General features: G+C 44.9%; 3 protein-coding genes across 3 annotated transcripts; 2 read left to right on the top strand and 1 right to left on the bottom strand.

Annotated features, from left to right (window-relative positions):
• The first annotated feature begins 9,384 nt into the window (after positions 1–9,384).
• On the top strand, positions 9,385–15,078 carry LOC124661821 (auxin response factor 3-like). Its single transcript, XM_047199704.1, has 10 exons — positions 9,385–9,653; positions 9,748–9,804; positions 10,563–10,745; positions 10,857–10,941; positions 11,863–11,953; positions 12,034–12,198; positions 12,842–12,958; positions 13,063–13,138; positions 13,648–13,810; positions 13,915–15,078. Exons 1-10 carry the CDS (start codon positions 9,423–9,425, stop codon positions 14,682–14,684), a joined length of 1,938 nt encoding a protein of 645 aa, XP_047055660.1. The 5' UTR covers positions 9,385–9,422; the 3' UTR covers positions 14,685–15,078.
• Positions 15,079–17,917: 2,839 nt separating this feature from the next.
• Positions 17,918–18,837, top strand: LOC124668274. The gene is made up of 2 exons (XM_047205443.1): positions 17,918–18,026; positions 18,213–18,837. The coding sequence occupies exons 1-2, from the start codon at positions 17,937–17,939 to the stop codon at positions 18,609–18,611; spliced, it is 489 nt and encodes a 162-aa protein (XP_047061399.1). The 5' UTR covers positions 17,918–17,936; the 3' UTR covers positions 18,612–18,837.
• A 1,154-nt stretch (positions 18,838–19,991) lies between these two features.
• On the bottom strand, positions 19,992–21,295 carry LOC124668639 (trans-resveratrol di-O-methyltransferase-like). The gene is made up of 2 exons (XM_047205743.1): positions 20,476–21,295; positions 19,992–20,337 (listed from the first exon to the last, which is right to left on the bottom strand). Exons 1-2 carry the CDS (start codon positions 21,277–21,279, stop codon positions 20,044–20,046), a joined length of 1,098 nt encoding a protein of 365 aa, XP_047061699.1. The 5' UTR covers positions 21,280–21,295; the 3' UTR covers positions 19,992–20,043.
• Between the last annotated feature and the right edge of the window lie 4,307 nt (positions 21,296–25,602).

Below are 25,602 nucleotides of genomic sequence, written 5' to 3'. Positions count from 1 at the left end.
GTGGAGGAGGAGGGAGATCTGAGGCTTTTGGTGTTTCTAGCAACGGAGTATGAGAGAGAGAGCTCAACAACAGTTTGAAGTGTAGTGCCTAGCTGTTCAGAGGTAGGAGAAGGGCTATTTATAGTGTTCTTCGAAATATGGCCGTTGGTCACTTGCCACATCAGCTTTTCTCCCGACAAACCCGGTCAACCGGACCACAGACCGGATTGCCCGGTGCAGAGGCCGGTCGGACCGGATTAGGGACCGGACCAGCCGGTCCAAACCGGTCGGCAGGCCGGACCCCGACCGGGGTCACTTTGTGTCGTCCAGGAGGTCATCCGGTTGGCGCCCGGTTGACCGGTCAGCACGCCGGGCCCGCCGGTTGGGAGGCCGACCGACCGGAGCTAGTCCGGCGCACGGTTGGCGCCCGGTTGACCGGTCGGCACGCCGGGCAGGCTGGTTGGGGGGGGGCCGCCTGACCGGGCGGCAAACCGGATTTCTGCTGTAGACCCCTTTTTGATTGTTGTTGAAGTGGGGGGTCTTCTTTAGCCTTCTTGTTCCTTTGATACACCATTTATGCCTCTTTTCCTAATACGTGAGATTATCCTTATAAACGTATTAGGTCAAATACTCTAGCAAGGTGTCATTGTTACCAAAATAATGGATAAGGGTAAAATACCCTTACAATCCACTTCATCATCCGTAATTCTCCGCTGTGTTCATCCCGTGATCATCATCACCACCGTTGCTTACTGAGAAGATCAAGCCACCCCTTATCATAGCAACTACGAAAGGTCTCGACTCACGAGCCGCGAACAACTAGAATGTCGGTTTTTGGAGGCCCATCCTGCGTTGTGGAAAACACTTGCTTTGGCTGAAATCTCTTTTTCATTTTTTCTCTTCCTTTTCCGTTTCTATTTTTTTGTACATTTACTTGTTTATTATGATTTAAAAATATTTTCGAGAAATATCAAATTCTATAAATATTCTATTTTGAACATTATTATATTTTGAGACAAAAAGAGATTTGAAAATATTCAATTTTGTAAATTGTTTATAATTTTTTTTTATTTGACCAAATAGCAAGGTTTTAAAAAATGTTTAAAATAATTTTAAATAAACATATTTAGTTTGAACAAATTTAAAATATTTTTTATAATATGCATATTTTAGTAAATTGAACATTTGTTAAGTGTGAACAATTTTTAAATTTGAATATTTTTGAATTGAACAATTTTCATATTTGAACTTTTTAAGTTTGAAATTTTATAAAATCTTGACATTTTTTGAATCTGAAATAAAAAGAAAAATAAATAAATAAGAAACTGAAAAAAGGAAAAAATAAAACAAAAATAGGGAAAAAAACAAAATAGAAAAGAAAATAACGAAAAAAGTGGCATCCAGCGCCTAACTGGACCAGCCCGTACCGTGCGCGGGGTGTACCCGGCGCACCTGGTCGGTATATAGGGTTTGCTAGGGACGCCCTATTCCCCGATCGTTAGCGTGTGTTTATAGGGCAGGCACATATGTTCCTTGTTTTCGGGCTGGCCATTAATTCGTCCACTCGACTAAAATAAAAAAGACGTTTCCCTAGTTTTGCTTAACATCTAAGCATTGGCCCAATGGTGGCAGCTTAGGTACATCGCCTGTTAGACCGAAGTTCGATCCCCACGAATCGCACCATTTTTCTGAAAGTGAATAAAATCCGAATTTGAGCAAAATTTGAATTTGAGGTAATTTTAAAAGTAAGAAAAAAAATTGTTCAAATTTTTTGTTTGTTCCGAAATAAAAATTCGATCAAAATCTGTTTTTGTTCAAAAAATATTTTTTCCAAAACATTTTTTTCTCAAAAATAAATTTCAAAAAATAATTTTGTTAGAATAAAAATTTGGTCAAAATCTTTTTTTGCCAAAATTTATTTGTACGAAAATATTTTTGTTCACAAAAAATTTAATCTAAAAAAGAAAAGAAAAAGGAAAACGAAGAAAAATTGAAAAGAACCAAAAGAACAACGAACCAGAAAAACGAAAGAACTGACCGAAATCGGAAAAACCAAAACAATCACACTAAATGGGCCTCGGCCCACACCGTCCCATTAGCGTGCGCGCTATATTAACGCACGCTAATGGACGGGGAATAGGGATTACCGTTTGATGTTCGTTGCCCAGCCCTAGAAATAGCTGCCGTTAACTTGGGCTAGCTAATTAGGCTAGGTGATACAACGTTCAGGTCCTGGGCTAGGCTGAACGAGGGACCAGGCTTCAAGAATAAACAAGAACATGTTCGGCCCAACCGACGGTAACTTGTTTCCTCACAGCCCAACGTACAGTGGAAAGTATTACCAATTCATATTTGCAAATAAAGGCTCCACTTAGAGGTAAAATAATTACCAATTCAATTTTCAAATAAAACCCGTCGCACCTCTCTTGAGGCGGTAATTCCACATTTGTAAAAAAATGTAACTATGTTGTGGGCTTCTGGCTAACGGTCCAACTTATAAATTGTTGGATAAAATTGAGAGAACCATGATTTAACTTTTCTCTATGAATTAATTAAACATTTTGAAAAGCAACTATGGCATGTGAAAAGTACAACCTATAAATATAAATACATAGCTAAAATAAAAATACGAATTTGGTTGCACTTTTATTGGTGAGGAATATTTGCACACTTTTAAAAAATGAAACCATAGTGTACAAAAAAATACAACCTATAAAGAACCAGATATGACTAAAATTTAAAAAGTACATATGCAACCTTTGGTTGCACTTCTTCTACCAATGAGTTATAATTGCAAAAGGCGCAATTATTATGTCACAAAAAAGTGCAAACAATATGAAAAGTAAGACAAAAATAGAAAATAATTATAGAACCATGCTTGACTTTTCTTCTTGAGGTTGAGGTTTTGTCAGAAAAAAAACAACCATGACGGAAATAGAAAAATAATATTTAAAAATATGTATAAGAATAATGAGAAGGAATGCAAAGGAAAATACAAACTAAAAAAACACTATCATAACAAAAAAAAAAGAATTTGCCTTTTGTAATCAACAAATCTTGTTTATTTTCACGAAAATAATGGTTGAGAATTCTTTTTCAAATTGTCGTATTGCCTTTGGACATCAAAGGAGGTCTAGTCGGGCTGGTTGACATTGGAGGCATGATCATAGGCTTGCGTCCTACTACTTGCCTCAGCGTGTTTCTTAACAGAAACAAAAAAGGAATGTGTTGTCCGTTTGATAAGATCTGATGGTACGACTGCCCTATCTCAGCGATGCTTTTTTATTATTAATTATTTTTTGAAATAGAGGTTTTGCCCTTAGCATCTGGATCAAAATGATGCACACAATATTTTTATTAGAATTATTCGACAAAGCCTTACAAAGATAATACAATGATCAATCTAAAGCCGTCTAACTAGCGACAACTATCGCAACACCTACAAGCCTAATGGAGGGGGTGGCCATATCACGTCCACTGGCCATGACCTCACACATACGCACATCATCTAAAATTGGAAGCTACACTAAGAGGGAGCACAAAGCAGTTCAACGAACCCTCGGGATGCACCATTGCACATGCTCCAAATGTTGTTGTTGTCATCTATCATTGACCCATCTTCAGGATAGGGATCAACGTATTGACATCGACAAGCTTGCTATCGACGTCACCATGGTGCCATACATCACCACCGCTCTGCGCGAGATCAATGCCACGCCTGACACTGAGTACCCGCTGCACCGCCGTCGATTTCGCCGATTTTCACCAGCAGATGCACTTCCCCAACTCGCCGCCAGCCACCACCAACCGTCGGACCACCTCCGGCCGAAGAGGATGCCACCATCGCTATGCCCGATTTCCTCATGGTTTGAACGAAGCTTTGGATCATCCGGTTGTATTCCGAACAACAAACATGAGGTAAATGTTGAGACTTATCCGAGCCCATCTAGATCCAGATCGGACCTGTGTGAACCATGCCGCAATCGCCGGCCGCCGCAATCGCCCGCACGTCGTGCTCCTAGCCGCCGATGTCCGCACCATCGTTGCAAGATTGGCGGGCGATACCGTGTCGCCGAATCCAGACCGGCAGCCGAGGAGATCCACCGCTGTCACGCCACCAGGGATTTTCTCGACGATGCCTTCGCCGGTGGCGGGAGGAGAGGTGCATGAGGGGACGGACGTGAGGAGCCGTCGGTGGCCGCCCGAGGGTTACAGGAGGAGAGCGTTACAAGAAGAACTAGATTATGCATTTTTTATACCAACATATAATCCAATGTAAACCACGCCTCTTTGTTTTGCTTCCCACAAATGGTGGGTGCGGAATTGTAAAGCCTCATCAATGGTTCTATGTTCCTTAAGGTGGAGAAATGGTTGCACAAACCCGCCACATCACGTAAACGAATTCCTGGGCTCGAAAAAGGAGCTCTCCTGAATTTTAGGGGTTTCTTTTGGTCCGTAGATTGAAAAGTGTAGAGATATTAAGATGGTTTTGCTTAATCTCAATCACGATAATGAAATTCTTTTCCGTGCAACTATAAAAATGTGCAACTGTCTCGCAGAAAAAAAATGTATGATTAGAGAGTCGCATTGTTCTCTAAACTGCAGTTGCATTTTTTTTTCAGACGATAAAAACATACACACCCATATTAAAAACATGGGAATCTGGCATGTTTCCGAGTGTTCCAAGGAGTTAAACGTAGATTTCGGTCCCCCAGAAATGTAGGCAGGAGCATTCCTTCACGCAAGAGACGATTATTTATGAGGAAAATTACGGGAGACTACCAATCCTATCAATACAGGTCGAATGGAAGAAAAAAAAGGAAAAATGCTTTATAGCTTTCTCGCTCGCGCTCCCTGACGAGTCACGTCCAAGCCCATCCACCCATATTGCCGATCTCAAGCTACGCCACTGCACTGCTCACTTGGGTGTCTTTTCGTCTCACGTGAACTCTGGATTTCATAGACAGGCCAAGGCGACCAGGTTCAGCCGGACCTACGCGTGCAGGACTCGATTGACGCCAGAGGGATCCGAAGAAAAAGGGCGAGTGCCAACAGCCGCGCGCGCGGCCAGGCGCAGCGGAGCCAAGACGACCACGACGACGACGCAAGCCGGTGAAGGAATCCTACCGGGAAAGTCGAGCGCCCGCCGGGTCCCCGCGAAAAGCAGAAGGGCACTAGGTCTCTCACCCCGGCGACGTGCTATGCCACCCCGTGTAGAAAGAGAGAGGTCCAGCAGCGAAGCCAAGCAAGCTCAGTTCAAAAGAAGAAAGGCTCCCCACCTGCATCACTGCCCTGCCTCCCCGTTTCAAAAGACGAGCAGTGGGCTGGAGAGAGGGAAAGGGGTGTGCTGTCAGTGTACCACGAGAAAGAGAGGGGCTGATTTGAGAGTGTAGAGCGGGGCGCCCCCCGGGATAGCTGCTGCCGCGGCAGAGGTAGAGCGGCCATGGCCCGCGCCACCGAGGTAACAGTAAAAGCAGCCTCACCTCACGTACGGCAAGGGTGGACGCTGCTTCGCTGCGGGCGAGAGCTGGCTCGCTCCTGCAGTCCTGCGTGCCCTGTCACGCTCAAAATTTACTGCCGGCGAATCGCACGACCTACGGGCTACGGGCTCTCCCCTCCCGGGCAGCAGATATGTGTCATCACGGAGTGCGTCGGCAAGCGATTCAATGGCAATGACATACATGTACTTCGAGGTGCAACCTCTCCTCTGTGAGTCTGTGATGCAATGAAAACGTGCAGGATTCAATTCAACCACGTCGGACCAATTGTGGTTAATTTGGTTTGGCTGCATGCAAAGATGCAGCATCCGCCAAGCCTGTCAAGTCAGAATGCCTGTGTCAACACGTATAGCATGCCGTACGTGTTGCATCCACAAAGTTACAAATGTTCTGCTTAGAACGGCGAGTAACCAAGGGTTGGTCCTGTGCTAGAAAGGTTCACCGGACATTGCGGGCATGCGGGTTCATAGCTAACTTAATTTTTAGGATTATGTTACTTTTTTTTTGGTCTCATGCGATCCGGTTGGTTGGCGCGGTTTCTCCCGATCTAAAGTTATGCGCAGCGCAGTGGTGATGGTTACTGATCTGGTGTGATGGTTTTTTAGGGTCTTAGCACGACTATTTCTTGTTTGTCTACCACAATAAACTCTACTACAACAAGCTTTGCATGCCCCGACTCCGGTGATGCGGGAGCAAAACCTTCGGCTCGCGCTAGAGTTTGTAGTTGTCGCTATTTATAATTTTTATTATTTTTAGTGCACTTTGTATTAGCCTTGATGATTATTGATTGACCCTTGATTTTCGCAATATAAACTCACTTGTCACCTTTTTGTCGCTTGCCAGAAAAAAAGGGCAAATTCCAACTAAGAATAAAAATAGCATGTCGATGAATGTTGGACTTGTCGGCTCCACGAAAAAGACAGTTTGTTGTGTTAAATCCCCAACCTCGTTCCGTTTGCACAAAACGAAGGAGAACGGTCGGGAAGATGAACGGATGAGCTCATCATCCTAGCATGGGCACGGCAGCACCAGACCAGTATGGTAACCGCAGCCGCGGCAGGGAAAACGGGCATGGCACGGCCTGTTCCAGTTCGACCCCGCCGCTGGCTGGCAGGACACTGCTCCGTTGCCCCGAGCTGGACGGACCGGCTCGCAGTCGTCTACAGCTCCCTGTCTTCCGCGGAGCGTAGACGAAGCAGGGCAGGCAGAGCCCGGAGCGAGCGAGCAATCACTGCGTGCTCATCCGTTATTGATTGAGATGGCAGCTGCAGCAGAGTCAGTCAGTCAGATCCATCGACTGCGCTTGCGATGCTAGGCATTGACGATGCATATGTAGGTAGCCACGCATTAATACGTGCGCGACGATTGTAGCATGAAGCAAAGCTTGTCGTACCGGACCCAGGGCCATGCCACGCACTTACATTTCGACACCTATACGGCCGTCCTCCTATTACATCACATGCGCGTAGCCGGATGTGTCCACCCGCGAACAAACAAACGTATTTATACATGTACGGGCCCGCAATACAAGTTTGGGTTCAAAATCAAGATTGAACAAGGAAATGTTTGAGACATATGGTGATCCGCTACCCAATGTTATTCAATATTGTAGATGATATGCTAGCTAGCCTTATTGCATGTGCAAAGAAAGTCGGAGGCTTCATAATCAATTTGGTCGACCGTGACATTTTCATCTTGCAATATACAGATGATATAATTTTATTCATGGAATATGACAATGAGAAGGAAGAACAACTATCCAAAATTAAAATAAACTTTCACAAAAGCGATTTTTCCGCCTTTGGTAGAGTGAAAGATATGAAATACCAATGTAAAGAAATATTGGGGTGTGAAATACTGGGTTGCTACCTTTTAAGTATCTTGGAGTACCAATACATCATAGAAAATTTCGCAATTCGGAATGGAATCCAGTAGAGAGTTGTTTTGTTGCAAAGTTGGGGTGTTGGCAAAGTAAAATACCTCCATATGGCGACCGTTTGGTTATTGTTAATTCAGTCTTGACGAGTTTACCCATGTTCATGCTTTCATTTTTTTAAATACCTATTGGTGCGGTTGGACTATTTTCGGTAGATTTTTTTTTAGCAATCCGATGATACTAAGAAAAAAATATAGACTAACTTGGTGGAATATTTTGTGCTAACCAAAAGACCAGGGCGGGCTAGGAAGTGAGGTGCTTGAATTAAAAAAATAAATATTTGCTAAGTAAATGAATGTGGATTTACTTACTGAAGAAGGAATATGGCAAAAATTACTCGAGAACGAATATCTAAACAATAAAACTCTAGCTCAAGTCAAAATAATGCCAACCGACTCCCCTTTCTGGAAGGGTCTTGTGCGGGTTAAGGATGATTTCTTTAAAGATCGTGTTTTTGAACTAGGGGGTGGATCAACGGTTCGTTTATGGTAAGACGTCTGGTTAGGTGATACCCTCTTTTGCACCAGTATCCATCTTTATACAATATTGCACATAAAATACTCTCAGAGTAACTGTGCTTGCGCAAACACCTCTAGACACTGCCTTTTGGAGCGCATTATTTGGCAATAAGCGGAATGAATGGCTACACTTATGTCAGCTGCTAATGACGGTTCAACTTTCTAATAATCCAAATAAATTCAAATGGAAACTTACAGACTCCAGGGTATTTACGGTTAAATCGATGTACTTAGACTTAATGAATGGAAAATGTCTATAGAAACTTAAAATACCTCTTAAAATAAAAATCTTCGCTTGGTTCTTAAGTAACAATGTGTTGTATACTAAGGATAACCTAGCTAAGAGGACATGGAATGGTTGTAGAAAATGTTGCTTCTGTGATTCAAATGAACCGTAGAACACCTTTTTTTTTAGATCAACAAACACCTTTTTTTTTACCTTGTCCTTTTATTCCGTATGGTTTACTTCACTTATAGCATACCTCCACCAATGAATATTACCAATATGTTTGAAAATTGGTTGAGTGAGGTGAACATAAAAGATGAAGCTAGAATACACATTGGTATTAAAGTCTTATGTTCTCCATATGGACAACCATAAATGATATTGTTATTAACAAATAAAAAGGTACGAGTTTTTCCCAGGTTATTATCCGAGCTGCCCAGTGGTTATAACTTTGAGCCTTACTTCCTCCGGCTCCATTTACTTGCCGCGGACCATGAGGTTGATTGGACTTGTTTTGCCTATGCTCTACTTGAAGTAATTCGGCCAGAGGTAGTATTTTGGATACTATGAACAATGCAATAGATAAAAAGTTGTGTGCGATGAAGAGTGTGAAATCACCCCAAGGAATCAAGATGGAAACTCATCCGCACGCCCATCTTTGTTACCGTTGGTAACAACACAAGTGTGATGACGGGGCAAGGGCAACTGGTGGAGGCGCAGGGGGTGGCCTCCTGGCGGGGGAACAGTGGCTCCGAAAGCGGCAGCTGCGGCCGCGAGCGGCACCCAGTGAGCAGGCGGCAGCGCCGTGCCACCAAAGCTTTTAAAGAAGCCAAAAGCCGGAAAAAGGCCCCGTCCAATCCCTCCGTCGCCTCTCGGTAGCTCGCGCCCGTGTCATAAAAGCGTGGCCGTCTCGTCTCAGCCTCGCCCACAGCCCACAGCGACGGGGCAGCAACAGCAGCGACAACAGCGACCTCGCGTACGGGCGCGCGCGCGCGGCAGCCGAGGAGGACGAGATCGCAGAGGAGCAGCGAGGCATGGGGGCCTAGCAGAAGAAGAAGATGGCTGGAGAGCGACGCGCTCGGAGGCATTGATGGACTCCTCCTGCTCCTCCTGCTGCTGCTCCTCCTCCCACATCCTGCTCGCGGCCGCGGCTGATTCTTCTTCTTCTTCCCCCGCCGCCTTTTAACCCCGCCCCCTTGTCCCGAGGGCAGTGGACGCGAGCCGAGGTGAAACCCTCCCTTACTTGCGGGCTGCGGGTGGGCGCCATGGGCATCGATCTCAACGCGGCGGGCCAGGACAACCCCCCGGCCCCGGCGGCGGTGTGCCGCGACCTGTGGAACGCCTGCGCGGGGCCGGTCGTGGCGCTGCCGCGCCGGGGCAGCGCCGTCGTCTACCTGCCGCAGGCGCACCTCGCGGCGGCCGGATGCGCGGGAGCGGAGGTGCCCGTGGCCCTGCCGCCGCACGTCGCGTGCCGCGTCGTCGACGTCGAGCTATGCGTGAGTGGAGAAGCACGGTACTCGTGTCATTTGCTGCTTTGGTTTCCGGCCGAGCTAATCTCACCATTTTGGGTCGCGTCTCTCTGTGCTTCAGGCGGATCCGGCCACGGACGAGGTGCACGCGAGGTTGGCTCTGGTGGCCGAGGGCGAGGTAAAAAATGCTGCTCCAAGCGCTTGCTTTTTTTTTTTTGGGTGGTGTGGGGAATAAGCTAGAATCGCTTGATTGGATTCATGTGCTGATGTGCCCCATGCTGACGATACATGGGATTTTTGAGGTGCGAGGTGAAATGTGTGGCTGGTTTTCAGGTCTCCGCAATTCATGCGGTGTAATGTGTGGATGCGAGAATACATTCTCTTTACAATGTGTAAACTAAGCGTGTTTTACCAATTTCTTCCATTATTTATCTATACTTCATTCATTCATTTTGGACTCCTAGATTTAGTTCGTGCGTCTGTGTGCACGGAACACCTTCCTTGGTACAATGTGTACTGATCAACCTTGCATTGGCCTACTATGCTAACTGATTCATAACTCTCCAAAAGCAGTCCTATTATTTAGTTTTGCTTGTGGAGTTTCAGTGCTCCTATTAAGCATGCCTAGGCCTATTATTTGTTTTGTTTGTAAAGTTTAATTGCTCCTAGTATTAAGCATGCCTAGGCCTACTATTTAGTTTTGTTTGTCAAGTTTGATTGCTCCTAGTATTAAGCATGCCTAGGCCTACTATTTAGTTTTGTTTGTCAAGTGTGATTGCTCCTAGTATTAAGCATGCCTAGGCCTACTATTTAGTTATATATTGGTGAAGTTTGATTCTTCCTATTAAGAATGCCAAGGCCTATTATTCAGTCTTGTTAGTGAAGTTTGCTTCTTCCTATGGACATGTCGGATGCATCACATTTTGGCTTGTTCAGGTCTTTGAGAGGAACATGGGAGGTGGTAGAACTGAAGGGGAAGATCACACGGAGGATGGTGATGGAGAAAGGAAGTCCGGGATGCTGCACATGTTCTGCAAGACACTAACGGCCTCTGACACAAGCACGCACGGGGGATTCTCCGTTCCTCGCCGTGCTGCTGAGGACTGTTTCCCTCCACTGGTAATTATGTTTGCAAATTTGATTTGGGCCATTTGGCTCTTGAAATGATACCCTGGTCTCTTGGTTTGTATCTCAGATCTAACCACTTTCCCTTATCTTGTTTCATCTTAGGACTACCAGCAGATCAGGCCTTCCCAAGAGCTTGTTGCCAAGGATTTGCATGGAGCCAACTGGAGGTTCCGCCATATCTACAGAGGTGAGTTCTGTGCTGATGTAGTGCTCTGGCAGCAGTATGCAATGTCCTTCTTGCATTATGTACACACTGCTGCTGCTAATCTTTCCACTTGCTGTTTCTGTTTGGAAATCATGCATCGCATTTCCATCTCATGCTATATTTCCGAAGCAAGTAAAGTCAACCGCAGAAAGCTCTGAAGCTGCTTTTTAGATTTCGAACACACATACCTAATGCTAATCTTGGAGGATTATTTTAGTGAGCATTATTAAGTAAATAGAAGATGTGGCTTCAACTCTCTGAAATTTCCAATTTCAGGCCACAATTTGTTCTTTGTGTATGGTTTCGTTAGTCCTTTGATAGACTGGAATATGCAACCTTGGTAACCTTTTCTAGTATCATCCAATGCTTCATAGTAAGCTGGGTTTATTTGCATTGCCCAGACATTACTAATATGATGAATTAGGTTATGCATTTGCAACTGACACTATTTGTTATATCTATTGTGCTGTTACTTATCCTGGAACCTATTTTAGTGAGCATTATTAAGAAAATGGAAGATGTGGCTTCAACTCTCTAAAATTTCCAATTTCGGCTCACAATTAGTTTTTTCTGTATGGTTTCATTCGTCCTTTGATAGACTGGCATATGCAACCTTTTCCAGTATCATCCAATGCTTCATAGTAAGCAGGGTTTATTTGCATTGCCCGGACATTTCTAATATTATGAATTAGGTTATGCATTTATTTGGCATATTTATTGTGTTGTTACATATCCTGGAATCGGTGTACAAGCTGTGCAAATTTGCCTTACAAAAATAGCATGTTCAAAATAATAGGCAAACTCTGTTCTGTTCTACCATCCATTTTGATTTTAAGGGAAATATATCAGTTGTCTTCTAGCAAGGTGTCGTGCGGTGTTATGAGATTCTCCTTTGCCTTCCAGGTCAACCACGTAGGCATCTTTTAACAACTGGATGGAGCTCATTTGTCAATAAAAAGAAACTTGTCTCAGGTGATGCGGTTTTATTTCTCCGGTAAGCACTTGTGCATCTTTATGAGCTTAACAGCTTTGTGTCTTTATTTCTTTTATTCACAAAGTTTTTTTCCTTTGTAGAGGTGATGATGGCGAACTTAAACTTGGTGTAAGGAGAGCTATTCAGCTAAAAAATGAGGCCCTCTTTAAAGCTTTCAGTAGCAACAGCGCAAAGATACACACACTGTCTTCTGTGGCGAATTCCTTGAAACATAGAAGTGTTTTTCACATCTGTTACAATCCAAGGTTTGTTAACTATGAATATAGTTTTGATTTCTAAGTAGTAAGATTTTCCAATAATTGGACATATGATTCCGGGTCATAATTATGATGCTGACTACTACAGTACCTCTGTCTCGGTTTAACAGGCGCGCACGCAACCTAAAAAATTACTTTGACCATTATTTTGGTCAACAAAATATGAAATATATGTTGACAAATATATCATTATAAACCTTTTTTCAATGCGAATCGAATGGTATAAATTTTGTAGACATATAATTTATATTTTGTTGACTAAAATAATGGTCAAACTTTGTCTTAAACTACGTGCGCACCCGGAGGGAGTAGGTTACTATTATTATTCATTAAAAGTAGAACTGTTCCCTGGATATATATTTGTAGGTTTCGAATTTGAGCACGAAAGGAGTCATTCTTCGTCGAGAGAATAAATTATGATTATAATTATAATACTCCTCCGTTCTATATTAGTTGTCACTGATTTAGTACAAAGTTGTACTAAATCAGTGACAACTAATATGGAATTGTAACAACGAAACAATGAGTAAAAACTGTTCGTTAAAACCATAGGAAACTGATTCCTTGTTGGTTGGGCGAGCATAAAATATGTTCTTACATATTTGAATATGGATTCTTGGTCTTTCTACAGGACTGCTGCATCTGAATTTATTGTTCCGTATTGGAAGTACCTGAAGAGCTTGAACCATCCATTTTGTGTTGGAATGAGGTTTAAGATTCAGTACGGGAGTGAAGATGTTAATGAGAGGTCTGAACCTTCCAACCGACTTATTAAACTATGCCTAGATACCCGAAGACCGGTTTTGTTTTCTACAGTATTTACTGACTTTTAGTTCCTGTTTTGTTGTGTAGACGATCTGGAATGATCACAGGGATCAATGAAGTTGACCCCATTAGGTGGACTGGCTCAAAATGGAGAAGCCTGCTGGTATGCGTTTTTAGATGATTGTATTGAGCATTTAAGCCCTTAAGAACTCAGAAGGCCCTATAGAATGCAACCTTCTATATTTGTAACCTTTGGCTACCATTTAAGTATAGGATGTTGATAAAATGTTCTCCATGTGGAGAATGAATTGATACCAAGTTCTAATTTGCTCTAGCTGTAGAGAATCACTGAAGATGCATCCCAAGTTGTGCCTTTTTATTTAAGAATTATGCATTTCATCCCTTAGCAACTCCATTATTTCTAGGCTGCCTTGCAATTCCCTAGCTAGAATGCAACCTTCTATATTTTTTTACGTTTTGCTACCCTTTAAGTATAGGATGATGATAAAATGTCCTCGATGTGGAATATTAATTGAAACCGAGTTCTAATTTACTCTAGCTGTAGAGAATCACTGAAGATGCATTGTGAGTTGTGCCTTTTTTGTTTAGCACGAATTTATGGCAATTTCGTTCACTGATATCTACAAATTTGAACAATGCCCTTTTGTGCAGGTAAGATGGGAGGATGGCACTGACTGTAATAGCCAACATAGACTATCTCCATGGGAGATCGAGATAGTCGGCGGTTCAGTCTCTGTTGCTCAATCTCTGTCAGCATCCAGTTCTAAACGAACTAAGCTGTGCCCCCAGGGCAATTTGGACGTCCCTTCTCTGTGTAAGTTCCCACTTCCCAATGTGCAATGCCGACGTTTGCATTAACTAGGTATGTTTGCTATTCTACCGTTCTTAATATGTGTTTATTGCCACAAATTGTTGTAGATGGAAATGGTCGTTCGGACTCCGTGGTAGCTGATAAGCTCCCTAGGGTCTTGCAAGGTCAAGAATTGATGGGTTCTCGAACTCATCGTGTTACATGCTCTCCTCAGCCAGCTGGGGCCGCAGAATTTAGACGTTCTGATGGTACGGGATTCCTTACCGATACACAAAGCCGCAGGCTTCCACCTCGAAACTCCTGTTTTACCTACCCATCTGTAGGCTTCGGTGAATCCGTTGGGTTCCCGGAGGTCTTGCAAGGTCAAGAAATTCCTCTGACAGTTCCTATGTTCCGAGGAATGGTGTCTGATGCATGTTTGGCAAAAGGTGGATATGGGTTGCACAATTATATGCGTGACTCGTGTGCCATGAGTTTGGAGTTAGCATCTGCAACTCAAGGGTTTGCTCTCTCCCTATCTACTCCGCCACCAGCAGAAGTGGCTTCGCCCTCGCCCGCACTGGTTCCACAACTTTGGCTGGCAAGCAAGAACAATGAAGAAGGTGCAAATGACAGTCACCCTAACCCATTGGGAATCAGAAAAGTTCCTGGAGATGGTGCTAAGCTTGGGTCTGATGGAAGGAAGGTTGCAAGAACTAGCTGCATGCTTTTTGGTTTTTCCTTAACCGAGAAGATGATGCCAACAGAAGAAGATCGTGTCAAGGAAGGGAATCATGAAACCGACCACCAGAACCCACGGATGCTGGATTTGTTTGGATACAGCCATGCTACCCCTGGTGCTCTTCACGCTCTCTGTGCCGCTCCCCTAGGAATGTGATGCTACTTCAGTATGATCCAAGTACTTTGGAGTGCTTCCTAAGAGACTAATAATCAGTCTTTGCGCTTCAAGGGATCTTGGGTGAATATGCAGCGGCAATTCCTTGCCTCACCCCAGGTATTGTCAGCATTTTCATGTGTCAGTTCTAGTCTCACCATATTTCTGGTGCACTTGTCACCGTTGTAGTCGCATGCCTGGTAGCTGTATTGCTTCCGTAGCTGTAGCACCTTTTTGGGCGCTACATTGTACCCTGCTTGCGGCTTCAGAGCAATGGGAATCAATGGCAAGTGACCTGTGGCATGAGCGTTAGTGTACTCTATATATGTACCATGTATTTCAGACGGTTTCACATGTATTGCTTCTGCATCTGTATCACGAACCTTGATTGCTACTATCTATATATGTACCTGTGGCATGAGCGTTAGTGTTCCGCTCTATATATGTACCATGTATTTCAGACGGTTTCACATGTATTGCTTCTGCATCTGTATCACGAACCTTGATTGCTACTATCTCCTTGGTTGTGACTTTGTGACCGACAATATTTATCCTATGTTTCTGATGGACCTATTCAGTGTTTGCCTTTGGTTGTTTGTTAGTACTCCCTCGGTCTCTCCGTTCAGAAATAAGTGACTCAACTTTATCTAATCACTTGTTTTCGAACCCGAACAGAGGTTGTATTCGGTAACTTGGTACCGCTCCATCCGCAGGGTAGGAGCGGGTTAACATTTGCAAATATCTGTTTCCTGGCTTGCCACCCCTTAGTCGAGTCGCACGAACAACACCTCATTCCATTCGATCAACTCCTCTTTTTTTACATGTCGATCAACTCTTTTTACGAGGAAAACTTTGCAAGTTGAACAGGAGCTGCTATATGCCGATCGGGTTGGCACGGACGGGGTGCCGCGCACCCCTCTGACCCGGTGACTATTAATTGGGCCACGGCTCATCAGATAAACGCCTTTATTTATTTATTTTTCTTTTGTCATTTTTTCTGTTTTTTAACTAACGTTTTTCGGTTCCTTTTTATATTTTCAAAATTTTCTATATATAGATTTTAGAATTGTACGATTTTAGATGTGTTCAAAATTCGAAAATCATACAAAATTCAAAATTGTTTCAAATTCGAAAATCTTTCAAATTTATGAACAATTTTTCAATTTGAACATTTTTCCAAACTTGAACAATTTTCAAATTTGAAAAATTCGAATATTATTTTTAGACATAAAAACAAAACAAGAAAACAGAAAAAAAGAAACACAGAAAAAGAAAAGAAAAAAGTAAAAAGAAAAAATAAAAAAGTAAAAAGAAAAAAGTAAAAAAGAAAAAAATAAAAAAGAAAACAAAAAATAAAAGGAAAAAAGAAATAGAAAGAACAAGAACAAGAAAAAAACGCCTACCTCGGCCAGCCCACACCGCGCGCGGAGGTGTGCGGCGCGGTGCAGGTGCCGACCTATGGTACTAGACTACCAATTTCTAATTAAAATTTCCAATTTATAAAAAATCCAAAAACAATTGTTAGTGGTCATATTATGTGTTTTTATAAGTCCTAAAATTTTCTGAACCAAATTCAAAACGCAAACAAAGAAACAAAAATGACAAATCCAACATGAATAGTGTCAAAAAGACAAAACCACAAATGACACTACTCACATGTAAAATTGTCTTTTTTGTTTCTCAATGTGTGTTTTGATTTTGGTTATGAAAATTATAGGGATTATACACACATGTTGTGAGCACTCACATATTGTTTTCAACTTTTTTAGAAACTTGAAATTTAAGATTTTGACAAATAGTATCATGGGATCATTTAGGGGTTAGTATCTCTAGATATTTTCCCAAATCATCTACACACAGAACTGTTTTATGGCATACATCTGGCCCAACAACTGCCCGCTTGGAACAATACATGCGGAACCCTACGCCGCTTTTTTTTTTTTTCTCTTTCCAACAAAAACGCTACGCCGCTGCTCACCTACTCACTCCTCATTCCCCACCCCAGTCGCAAATCCGAAATCCTCGCCTTCGCCCCCCACCGGCGCACCCCCGCCGTTCCCTCCACCGGCGGCCATGGAACCGCAGTTCATCATCGGCCGCAATGTGAGCGATTTGCAGGCTCGCATTGAGCGCGACGGCGAGGATCCCCGGACGCTGGACGTGGGCATCAACCTGATGCTCTACTTCGTGTACCACTACATCCCTCCCCCGCCCGTCTCCCCCGCCGCCGCTTTCTCGCCCTACGGCGCGTTGTGGATCCACCAAGGCGTCGACCGCATCAGCCGCCTGCCCGACAATCTCCTCCGCAACATCGTCTCGCGCCTCCCCGTCAAGGACGCTGCGCGCACCGCTGCCCTCTCCTGGCGCTGGCGCCCCGTATGGCTGTCGGCGCCCCTAACCCTCGTCGACAGCCACTTGCTTCCAGACTGCGGCGAGGATGGGCCGTACGCCATCGGCGGCCCCTCTCCCCGCGCCGTCACCGCCGCGGTGTCCCGGGTCCTCGCGGCGCACCCGGGGCCCTTCCGCACTGTCCACCTCACCTGTACCACCATGAACGAGCACCGAGGTGAGATGGCGCGCTGGCTCGACGTCCTCGCCGCCAAGGGCGTCAAAGAACTCATCTTTGTCAACCGCCCGTGGCCGCTCGACCTGCGCCTCCCCACCACGCTTTTCAGCTGCACCTCTCTCACCCGCCTCTACCTCGGAGTCTGGAGGCTCCCAGACACCACCGCCGTACCGCGCCGCGCCGCCTTCCCCAACCTCCTGGAGCTCGGCATCTGCCTCAGTGTCATGGAGGACAGGGACCTTGCCTTCATCCTCGAAAGAAGCCCCGTTCTGGAGATTCTCGTCATCACGGGAAGCCAGACTGGAGTGCGCCTCCGCCTGGTCAGTCACAGCCTGCGGTGCCTCCTACTGGGCTTTACCTACTTGGAGCACATCGAGGTGGTGGATGCCCCTCGCCTGGAGAGGCTCTTTCAGTCGACAACTTTTCGCGAGCACGGTGGTAAGGGTAAGTTAGGCCGCTCCATGATCAAGATTGGCCATGCACCCAACCTGCGTATGCTGGGATACTTTGAGCCCGGAAATAATGAGATCGAGATTACCAAAACTGTCACCATGGTACGTACGTAGGCAGCACACTAGCTAGATTCTAGTTCACATATGCCTGGACTTATGATCTCAATTAGTTTCTATTTGGGTGCATTGCAGGCTGGGATCAAGGAGAAAATTGTCCCCAGCGTCAAGAGCTTGGCCATGGTGCTGCCATTTGGAGTGCGCAGTGCTCTGAAGATGGTGCCTGATTACCTCAGAAATTTTCCAAATCTCGAGACCCTCCATGTCCAGGTAAAATTGGTTTTCTCTTAGACAAAAGGTATATTTGGTTCAACTTAACTCCGCTAGCAGATTTGCTTCATTTGGCATTTTGCATTAGCGGTACTTAACATGGACAAAACTCAGAATAGAACTATAGTAATTGTTGATGCATGATAGATCCTCATTTATATATTTATGCACCGATTTTATTTGCAGTCCGATAAAGCTGAAGATTCCACTGGCAAGGTCAATCTCAAGTTCTTGCAGGAGGGTGAACCCATTAAATGTGTCGTGCAGACGATGAAGAAGGTGTTTTTCTATGAGTTCCAAGGGTCGAAAAGTGAGGTTGCATTCCTCAAGTTCATCGCGGAGAGAGCTCGGGTGCTGGAGAAGATGGTGGTTGTGGTGGCCAGTGAATGTTTCTCTTCGGGTGCTAATGTGAATGTCAAACTGAAGCCCCTGATAAGTGCAAAATGGATTAGCCAAGCTTGTAAACTTCAGCTCTTCAAGAGCCCACGCACTGGAGGGGGAGATCCAATGTTCTGCCCCCAACTAGCATCTGACTTTTCGTTTGCTGACCCTTTCGACCTCGTCTACTATCAAGAATCTCTGTAAGTGTTGAAGTTAACTAGTGGCACTGTGCCTAGCTTGTAGAAGACTACTGGTACCTAGACTTTTGTCGGACTTGCAGCAACTAAATACTTGTGTTTCATGGGATTTCTCTAGCACGCTGTGGCGGACGCTGTGGCACGCTTTCAGCGATTTCTATTATGCACAGTTTGTACTAATTAAGTATTATGTGGATGTATGCTGCTGGCAGTAACAGAATTAGATAATTTTTTAGGTAAGAGCTACAATTTTCATATCATTCGTACTATGCATTTTCCTTAAGTCTGTTCCTTCGAAAGCCTGCTATATCTTACTTTATTTACGTTTTTACCTTTGTCTGTACCTTGTAAGTCAATTGACAGCAGGGCTATGTAGGAGTATGGATTTTTCTGATTTAATCGACTCCTGTTCTATCTGTTAGGTTGTGCAGTTGTTGATGTTATCGGATTTGCTTACCATACATAGGTCTGAGCTAGGTACTCTGAAATTCCTGTGGAATTCCTCCATTCCATGCTGTAGGGCCTTAATGTTGCCATGATCGGTGCAACTGCTTGCACTAGTATCTATTAAAGTTTTTTTTTTACAGCTTGTCATACATTGCCATTTCTTAGTTGAAGATTTCTTGCTTGCCACATTATATGGCCATTTAGTCTGGTCCTACTTTATGTAGTTTGGCTATTTATTTTATCTAGCTGTCTGTTGTGTTCTGGTACTGGCAGCATTTAAACCTTGCATAACCGGTATAAGTTGTGCATATATATTCGGGTTATATATGTATAGGTGTGCTGCCATCGCCTGGAATATTTGGAAACGGCAGAATGCCATTGTTTTCGATAACATGGACGAACCGCTCCCTGTTGTTCTCCACAGATGCTCGGACGATATCAAGCTCTGGGCTAACCGTTGTTCCTCCCTGCTGTTTTCCATGATCACTTCTCTATCCTCTAGCATATTGTAATGAGCTATTTGTAAATCTCCTCGATTGTTTTACGAAAGTTCAGGCCCGCGGAAGTTACAGTAGAAAAAAGAAATACTTCAAATGCTTGTGTGCTCGAAGCCAATTGGTAATGCTAGCACATACTGGAGGCATTTAACTGTTATTATGATTTATTTACCTAGGTGTGTAATATATCCACTCCCGTTGAATCAAACTGGTGATGCATAACAGTAACATGGTCATCAATTTGTTCTCGCATGCCAGAGATGAAAAGGGTTAATTTTCTCAGGTTTAAGAAAATCTTTGATGGCAGGAATAGGATACGGCCATGTCCCTTTTTGCAAACACGCTAAAAATGACAGTTCGTTTACCTGTTTGAAACTGAAATGAAAACGAAAACCAGAATGACATGTTCCCTCCATCTAAAAATAGGTGACATCTACTCTAACTTTTAGACGGAAGAAGTAGCATAGTGAGAAAATACCAGTGACAAGAAGAAATCTAAGGGTACACCTCGATCACAGAGCGGATCCCTAGGATGGACATGATCTTGTATCCGCTGAAGCCCGCGTCGTTGAATATCTTGCGCCACTCGCCCTCGTCCCGCTCCGGGCTCCCTACCACCCCCATCATCATCACGTCCCACAGCAGCTGCGTCTCCGTCATCGTCGTGTCCTCCGGGGTCGATCCCACCACCAGGTCCATCACGATCACTTTGCCGCCGGCCGGCACCGCCTCCCTGCACCGTCGCAGTATCTTCACGCACTCCTCGTCCCCCCACCCGTGCAAAATCCACTGGAAGGAACAAAAATCCAAAGTAATGCAACGTCAACATCAGAAAACATATCTAGTGGTATCATGGTATCATGATATCATATTTTCCCGTCACCATCAGTCGAGTAATTTAGTTGGTAAGAAAAACCGTCGCCTGACCTTGAGGAGGACGGCGTCGGCCTTAGGGACGTGCTCGAACATGTCCCCGGCGACGAACTCCACGCCGCCGTCGCCCGGCGGGACGCTAGCGACGACGTGCGGCAGCTCCAGCACGCTGCACTTGACGTGCGGGAACGCGGCGGCGATGGCCTTGGCGGCGCCGCCGGACCCACCTCCCACGTCCACCAGCGAGGCGAGCCCCCGGAACAGGTCCTGCCCCCCGTGGCCGCGCACGAGCAGGTCCATCACGAACCGCCCGTCGCACGCCATGGCGTCGTTGAACGCCGCGCCGAACCCCGGGTCGTCCTTCGCCACCGCCCAGAGCTCGCGCCCGCCGTGCGCGGCCGCGAACGGCACGCGCGCCGCGCCGTCGGCCGCGCCTCGGAACCACGACGCCAGCGACATGGACGGGGACACGATCACGGGGTGCAGCATGGCGAGCGCGAACGGCGAGAGGCCCTGCCCCGCGCCGGGCGCCGAGACGAGGAGGCGCGAGAGCAGGGTGAGCACGTAGTAGGTGTCTTGCTCCTCTGACCGGGCGTCGAAGAAACCGGCGTGCGCGAGCAGGCGCATGAGGCGGCGCAGGTACGGCGCCCTGGAGGGCGGTAGGGAGAGCTCGGCGACGAGGTCGGGTACCGTGGCTGAGCCGCCGCGGTGGTGTACGGCGTCGGGGATGCCGAGCTCGACTGCGCATCGGAGGGCCATGGACTTGGTGTAAGCGAAGACGTGGCTCCACAGCTCGGCCTGCGCTCTCAGGAGCTCGTCGTCGGTGGCGAGGCTGGAGGAGTCCCGGTCAGCGTCCATGGCAGTCTACCTAGTACGTGTTGGGAGAGCTAGCTAGGGTTTGGTTAGTTCAGAGTTTAGACTTTAGAGGCGCGACCACCCTTCTTATGAGTTACTACTGGCTGTTTGGGTTGTTCGGATGGTTAGACCACCTCCATCCCGTTGGTGATCCGTAAGACTAAAAATTCGGCGATAAATAGTGTCGGATTAAACGAAAATTTTGGAGAGTTGAACTTCTAGCCGTCTCTCTAGGTAGACACCTGGAGATCGATGTTTTTTTCTTAGTTTCACAAATAAGTTCACTGTTCGGTGAATTTGACAAATTTTACAAATAAACGTTACAGTTTAACAAAACAAGCAAATAATTTAACAAGTTTTCAAATAAATCAAATGGAAACTAGTTGGTGTTGTCTTGAAGCCTATATGCGCTCCACCAGATCATCTTGCAGCTGTTCATGCATTGTGGAGTCTCAAATTTCCTGACACATAGCGATGAATGAAGCCCATGATGTCGGCACCTGGTGATTAAGTTGTGCAAGAGGATCCTCTCTATCGTATGGTGCAGCTTGTTCGCTAAGAGGAACCGGATACTTTCGCTCATTCCGATAATCATGTTGTGTAAGCACACACAACAGTTCATCACCTCCCACATCTGATCTTTGGACCAAGTCAAAGCGAGGAGGTAGGCGATGGCCGCGCATCACGCGAGCCGTCGCTATTAACATGGCGCAGACTGCCGAAGTGACGCCTCGGCGCCGCATACTGACGCCACTGAGAAGACGCATCGAGTCTGGGTCACTGTCAGGCGGTTCCGATGAAACGTTCGCAGACGCAAGCGAACACTTTATCCGAGGCACATTTTTGGACCAGGTTTGCGTCTCTACGGATGGCCCACTCACTATGTGTCGCCCCGCTAAAGATGGTACCAGACGCATTTTCCAGCCCGGCTGACGCAAACAGTCACTCAGTATCTTTTTGCGTCGCTCCGTTGAAGATACCTTAATAACTCGATGCATAGAAGTAAGAGACCCACAGAAGAACACCCCATGTGTTTTGCACTAGCCCGCAGACGGCGGACCCTCGGGGCAGTGGTGCCGAGAATTTCTCAGTATAAGGAATAAATGTAGATTTGAGGGAGTACGTATTTTGAAGATGACGCCACGCTGATGTCTCAAGCCACTTCTAGAGAAGAGAAACCGGAGTACTCAGTCAAAGAAAGTGGGAACAGGATTGTAGCTCCATGTATGTGGTCAGATTCGAAACTATCGACCAACTCCTTTTTGAATGACGCACAACAGTGCCAAGTTGTGTTGCACCATGTAAAAAAAAACTCCAAGTTGCAGTGGGTAGTACTCGCATTCTTAACTTTTGTATGAACGTCCTATTTTAGATATATTGTTTCAAAATTGTGGCTAAGAAAAACTCTAACAGCAATGTGCTACACTTAAAATCCTACAAAACTATTTTATTGTGATTTTAAATTCTTATCAGAGTGTTGTACAGAAAAACTACGATTAAAACTCAACTTTAAGATAAGTCACAATGGGAAGTATCATACACTAGTATCATACACATGATACTAGTTTATGATACCACCTTCACATTGCATAATATCATAAGATAGCAGTATCATAGTTTAATTATATTTAATATTTTGTAGAATCTTAATGCATATGTGTGTACATGTGTATTTGCTATTAATTTTCTTAGTTTTACGTGTTATGATGGAGTATCATATTATGAGATCGCTCTCATCTCTCACCTCATTAATTATTGTGCCACATCAGATTTTTTTAACAACATACTACCTTCGATTCAAGGAATAAGGCATCCTCGTTTTACGTGCTTTTCGTTTGACTAAGTATTACTTCAAATATATAAAGATTATTTGTATAAAATTAACATCATTAAAAAGTGTTTTTAATACGAATCCAACGATACTAATTACATATAATATAACCAAGATTTTGTTGCTTAATTTTTATGGTCAAAGTTCGTCTTGGAATACGCGTGCGCCTTATTCCTTTGGACGGAGGTAGTAGCATGTATAATACTATTTATGATACTTTTATTAGGACTAGTCTAAGGTTGCGGGGAGTCAAATACCATGTTGAGACTTGAATAGCTCACAAAACTGAAGAACTACGGGTGTTAGGTGTACTCCATATTACTACCTCCGTTTCAAGGAATAAGGCGCACGCGTATTCCAAGACGAACTTTGACCATAAAAATTAAACAACAAAATCTTGATTATATTATATGTATTTAGTATCGTTGGATTCGTATTGAAAAACATTTTTTAATGATATTAATTTCATACAAATAATATTTATCTATTTAAAGTAATTCTTGGTCAAACAAAAAGCTCGTAAAACGAGGACGCCTTATTCCTTGAAACGGAGGTAGTATGTGCTAAGGATTAGACTGCTCATAGTGGGAGTAACATAGCTAGTAACATCACACATCTCAAGATATTTTGATGACATGGCATGCGAATAAATGAAGAAAGAGAGTGAGGTGGTAACTAGCTATGTTAGCATAACATCACACACCCCAAGGCAAAATGAGTCTACAACATAATAAATGATACAATGTATGACATCACATATAAGTTACTACCCACTATGAATGTAGTAACCTAGACTAGTAACATGACATATGTTACTAGTCTAAGTTACTTCCCACTATGAGCAGCTTTAGTTGGTGTTGCCTAATCGTACCGGACTGCAGGTGCATAGTTGACCATTAATATGAAATGCACTATTAGTTAGAAGCCTATGTCGTGCATCGTTTGGTATGCACTTTGATTCAAAATATTTTCAATTGATGTGTTAAAGGTTGGAATGCCTAAATGGCTCTCCTACTTTAATTTTCCGGGTTGTAGTTCACAATATAATTTTCTCATGTACTCCCTCTGATATAAGATGTTTGGGCAAACTAATTTACCTTGCCAAAACGTTTATATTAGTGAACACATGAATTATTTGTTTAAATATACTATGCTTCATAGGAAATATTTATTGGCTCAAACTCTTTTAAAAATAATGTATTTTTTTATATTTTTCTGATAAAGGGTGTTTTTATTAGACTCATAAATACATACGATCATAGATCCCACACCCGGCCTCTGCATGAGAGCAACTCTAGCACATACCTCATCTAGAACCACATCACATTTTTTCGGTTTCAGCCCAAAAACTGGCTAGACAGATGATACATTTCGGCCCATATCACGAAACTTGATGCCATTAACCCCATCGTGGCCCGCGAAATCCCTATATAACCGGGTTAAGAGTTTGGATGCGGCACACCGCATCCATTTTCTCCTCTTCCTCCTCCCACCGCCGCCACCCCAAGTCCGATTGCTAGCGCATCCGTCCGCCAAAACCGAATCGTCGCCGTCGGTCGTGTCCTCTCCTCCCCCTCTACCTCCTCCCCCGATTGTGGGGCCCAATTCGTTGCATGGCGGCCGCGCCTCTGGGTCGGCGTCGCGAGCCCCGGAGACGTTTGCCGAGCGTGCCGCGCACATCTCCAAGCAAGCGCATCGATGCGGTGCGCTCCCCGCGCGGTTTAGCCTCCTCCCAAGCATGCATGATGGTGAGGCGGGGCCCGATGCTGGCGTAGTGGGTTTGGGTGTCGGCATCGCGCGGTAGGCATCCGCTCCTGTCGGCCGAGCTCGACTCGAGCCCGGGCGATGACGAGGATGCCGCCGCTCGGGAATCATGCCACCTCGCGATGGCACAGCGCAACTCCCTCACGACGGTCGTCACCGACATGTAGGAAAAGGCGAAGCTCGCCCGCGACAGCGACGAGGAAGAGGCGCACGTCTATCCGATCGAAGATGGCACACCGCGGATGCGTCATCATCGACTACTCGGACTACGAGTCGGACGTCTCCGACGACAACACCGACGACGACACCACGACAACGACACCACCGATGAATGAAGCTCCGCCGCCACCGCCGTTGTCGAAGAAGACACCCCAAGTGCCGGTGATGTAGTGATGAATCCCGGGCTAGCTTAAATTTAGTTTTTAGGGGCCTTTAGTTCCTATTTTGCATTTGTTTGTAAATTACTGTGGATGTTCTAGTTTCAAATTCCGACGCCAAATTATAAGAAATTGAGTTTAGGGTTTGGGATGGGGGATCTGTTCTCCCGCTCTAGTTTCTTACGCGAAAACATGCGATGTAGTTAACCTCATGAAAGGATCGTATGCCGCACCTAGAGGGGGGGGGGGTGAATAGGTGCTAACCAATTTTTAGTTCTTTTTCAATTTAGGCTTGACACAAAGGTAAATTCTCTAGATATGCAACTAAGTGAATTTACCTATATGACAAAGTGA

The sequence above is a fragment of the Lolium rigidum genome, chromosome 6 (genome assembly GCF_022539505.1).
Source record: "Lolium rigidum isolate FL_2022 chromosome 6, APGP_CSIRO_Lrig_0.1, whole genome shotgun sequence".
NCBI lineage: Eukaryota > Viridiplantae > Streptophyta > Magnoliopsida > Poales > Poaceae > Lolium > Lolium rigidum.
This window is presented reverse-complemented; position numbering and strand designations above follow the sequence as displayed.

Bases quoted from the DNA above. Each gene is read 5' to 3' on its own strand.
- LOC124668639 (XM_047205743.1), bottom strand. From the start codon at position 21,279: ATGGACGCTGACCGGGACTCCTCCAGCCTCGCCACCGACGACGAGCTC. The intron at 20,338-20,475 runs GTCAGGCGACGG...TGTTCCTTCCAG, and splicing joins CCGACGCCGTCCTCCTCAAG to TGGATTTTGCACGGGTGGGG.
- LOC124668274 (XM_047205443.1), top strand. From the start codon at position 17,937: ATGGTGCTGCCATTTGGAGTGCGCAGTGCTCTGAAGATGGTGCCTGAT. The intron at 18,027-18,212 runs GTAAAATTGGTT...TTTTATTTGCAG, and splicing joins TCGAGACCCTCCATGTCCAG to TCCGATAAAGCTGAAGATTC.
- LOC124661821 (XM_047199704.1), top strand. From the start codon at position 9,423: ATGGGCATCGATCTCAACGCGGCGGGCCAGGACAACCCCCCGGCCCCG. The intron at 10,942-11,862 runs GTGAGTTCTGTG...TTTGCCTTCCAG, and splicing joins GTTCCGCCATATCTACAGAG to GTCAACCACGTAGGCATCTT. The intron at 11,954-12,033 runs GTAAGCACTTGT...TTTCCTTTGTAG, and splicing joins GATGCGGTTTTATTTCTCCG to AGGTGATGATGGCGAACTTA.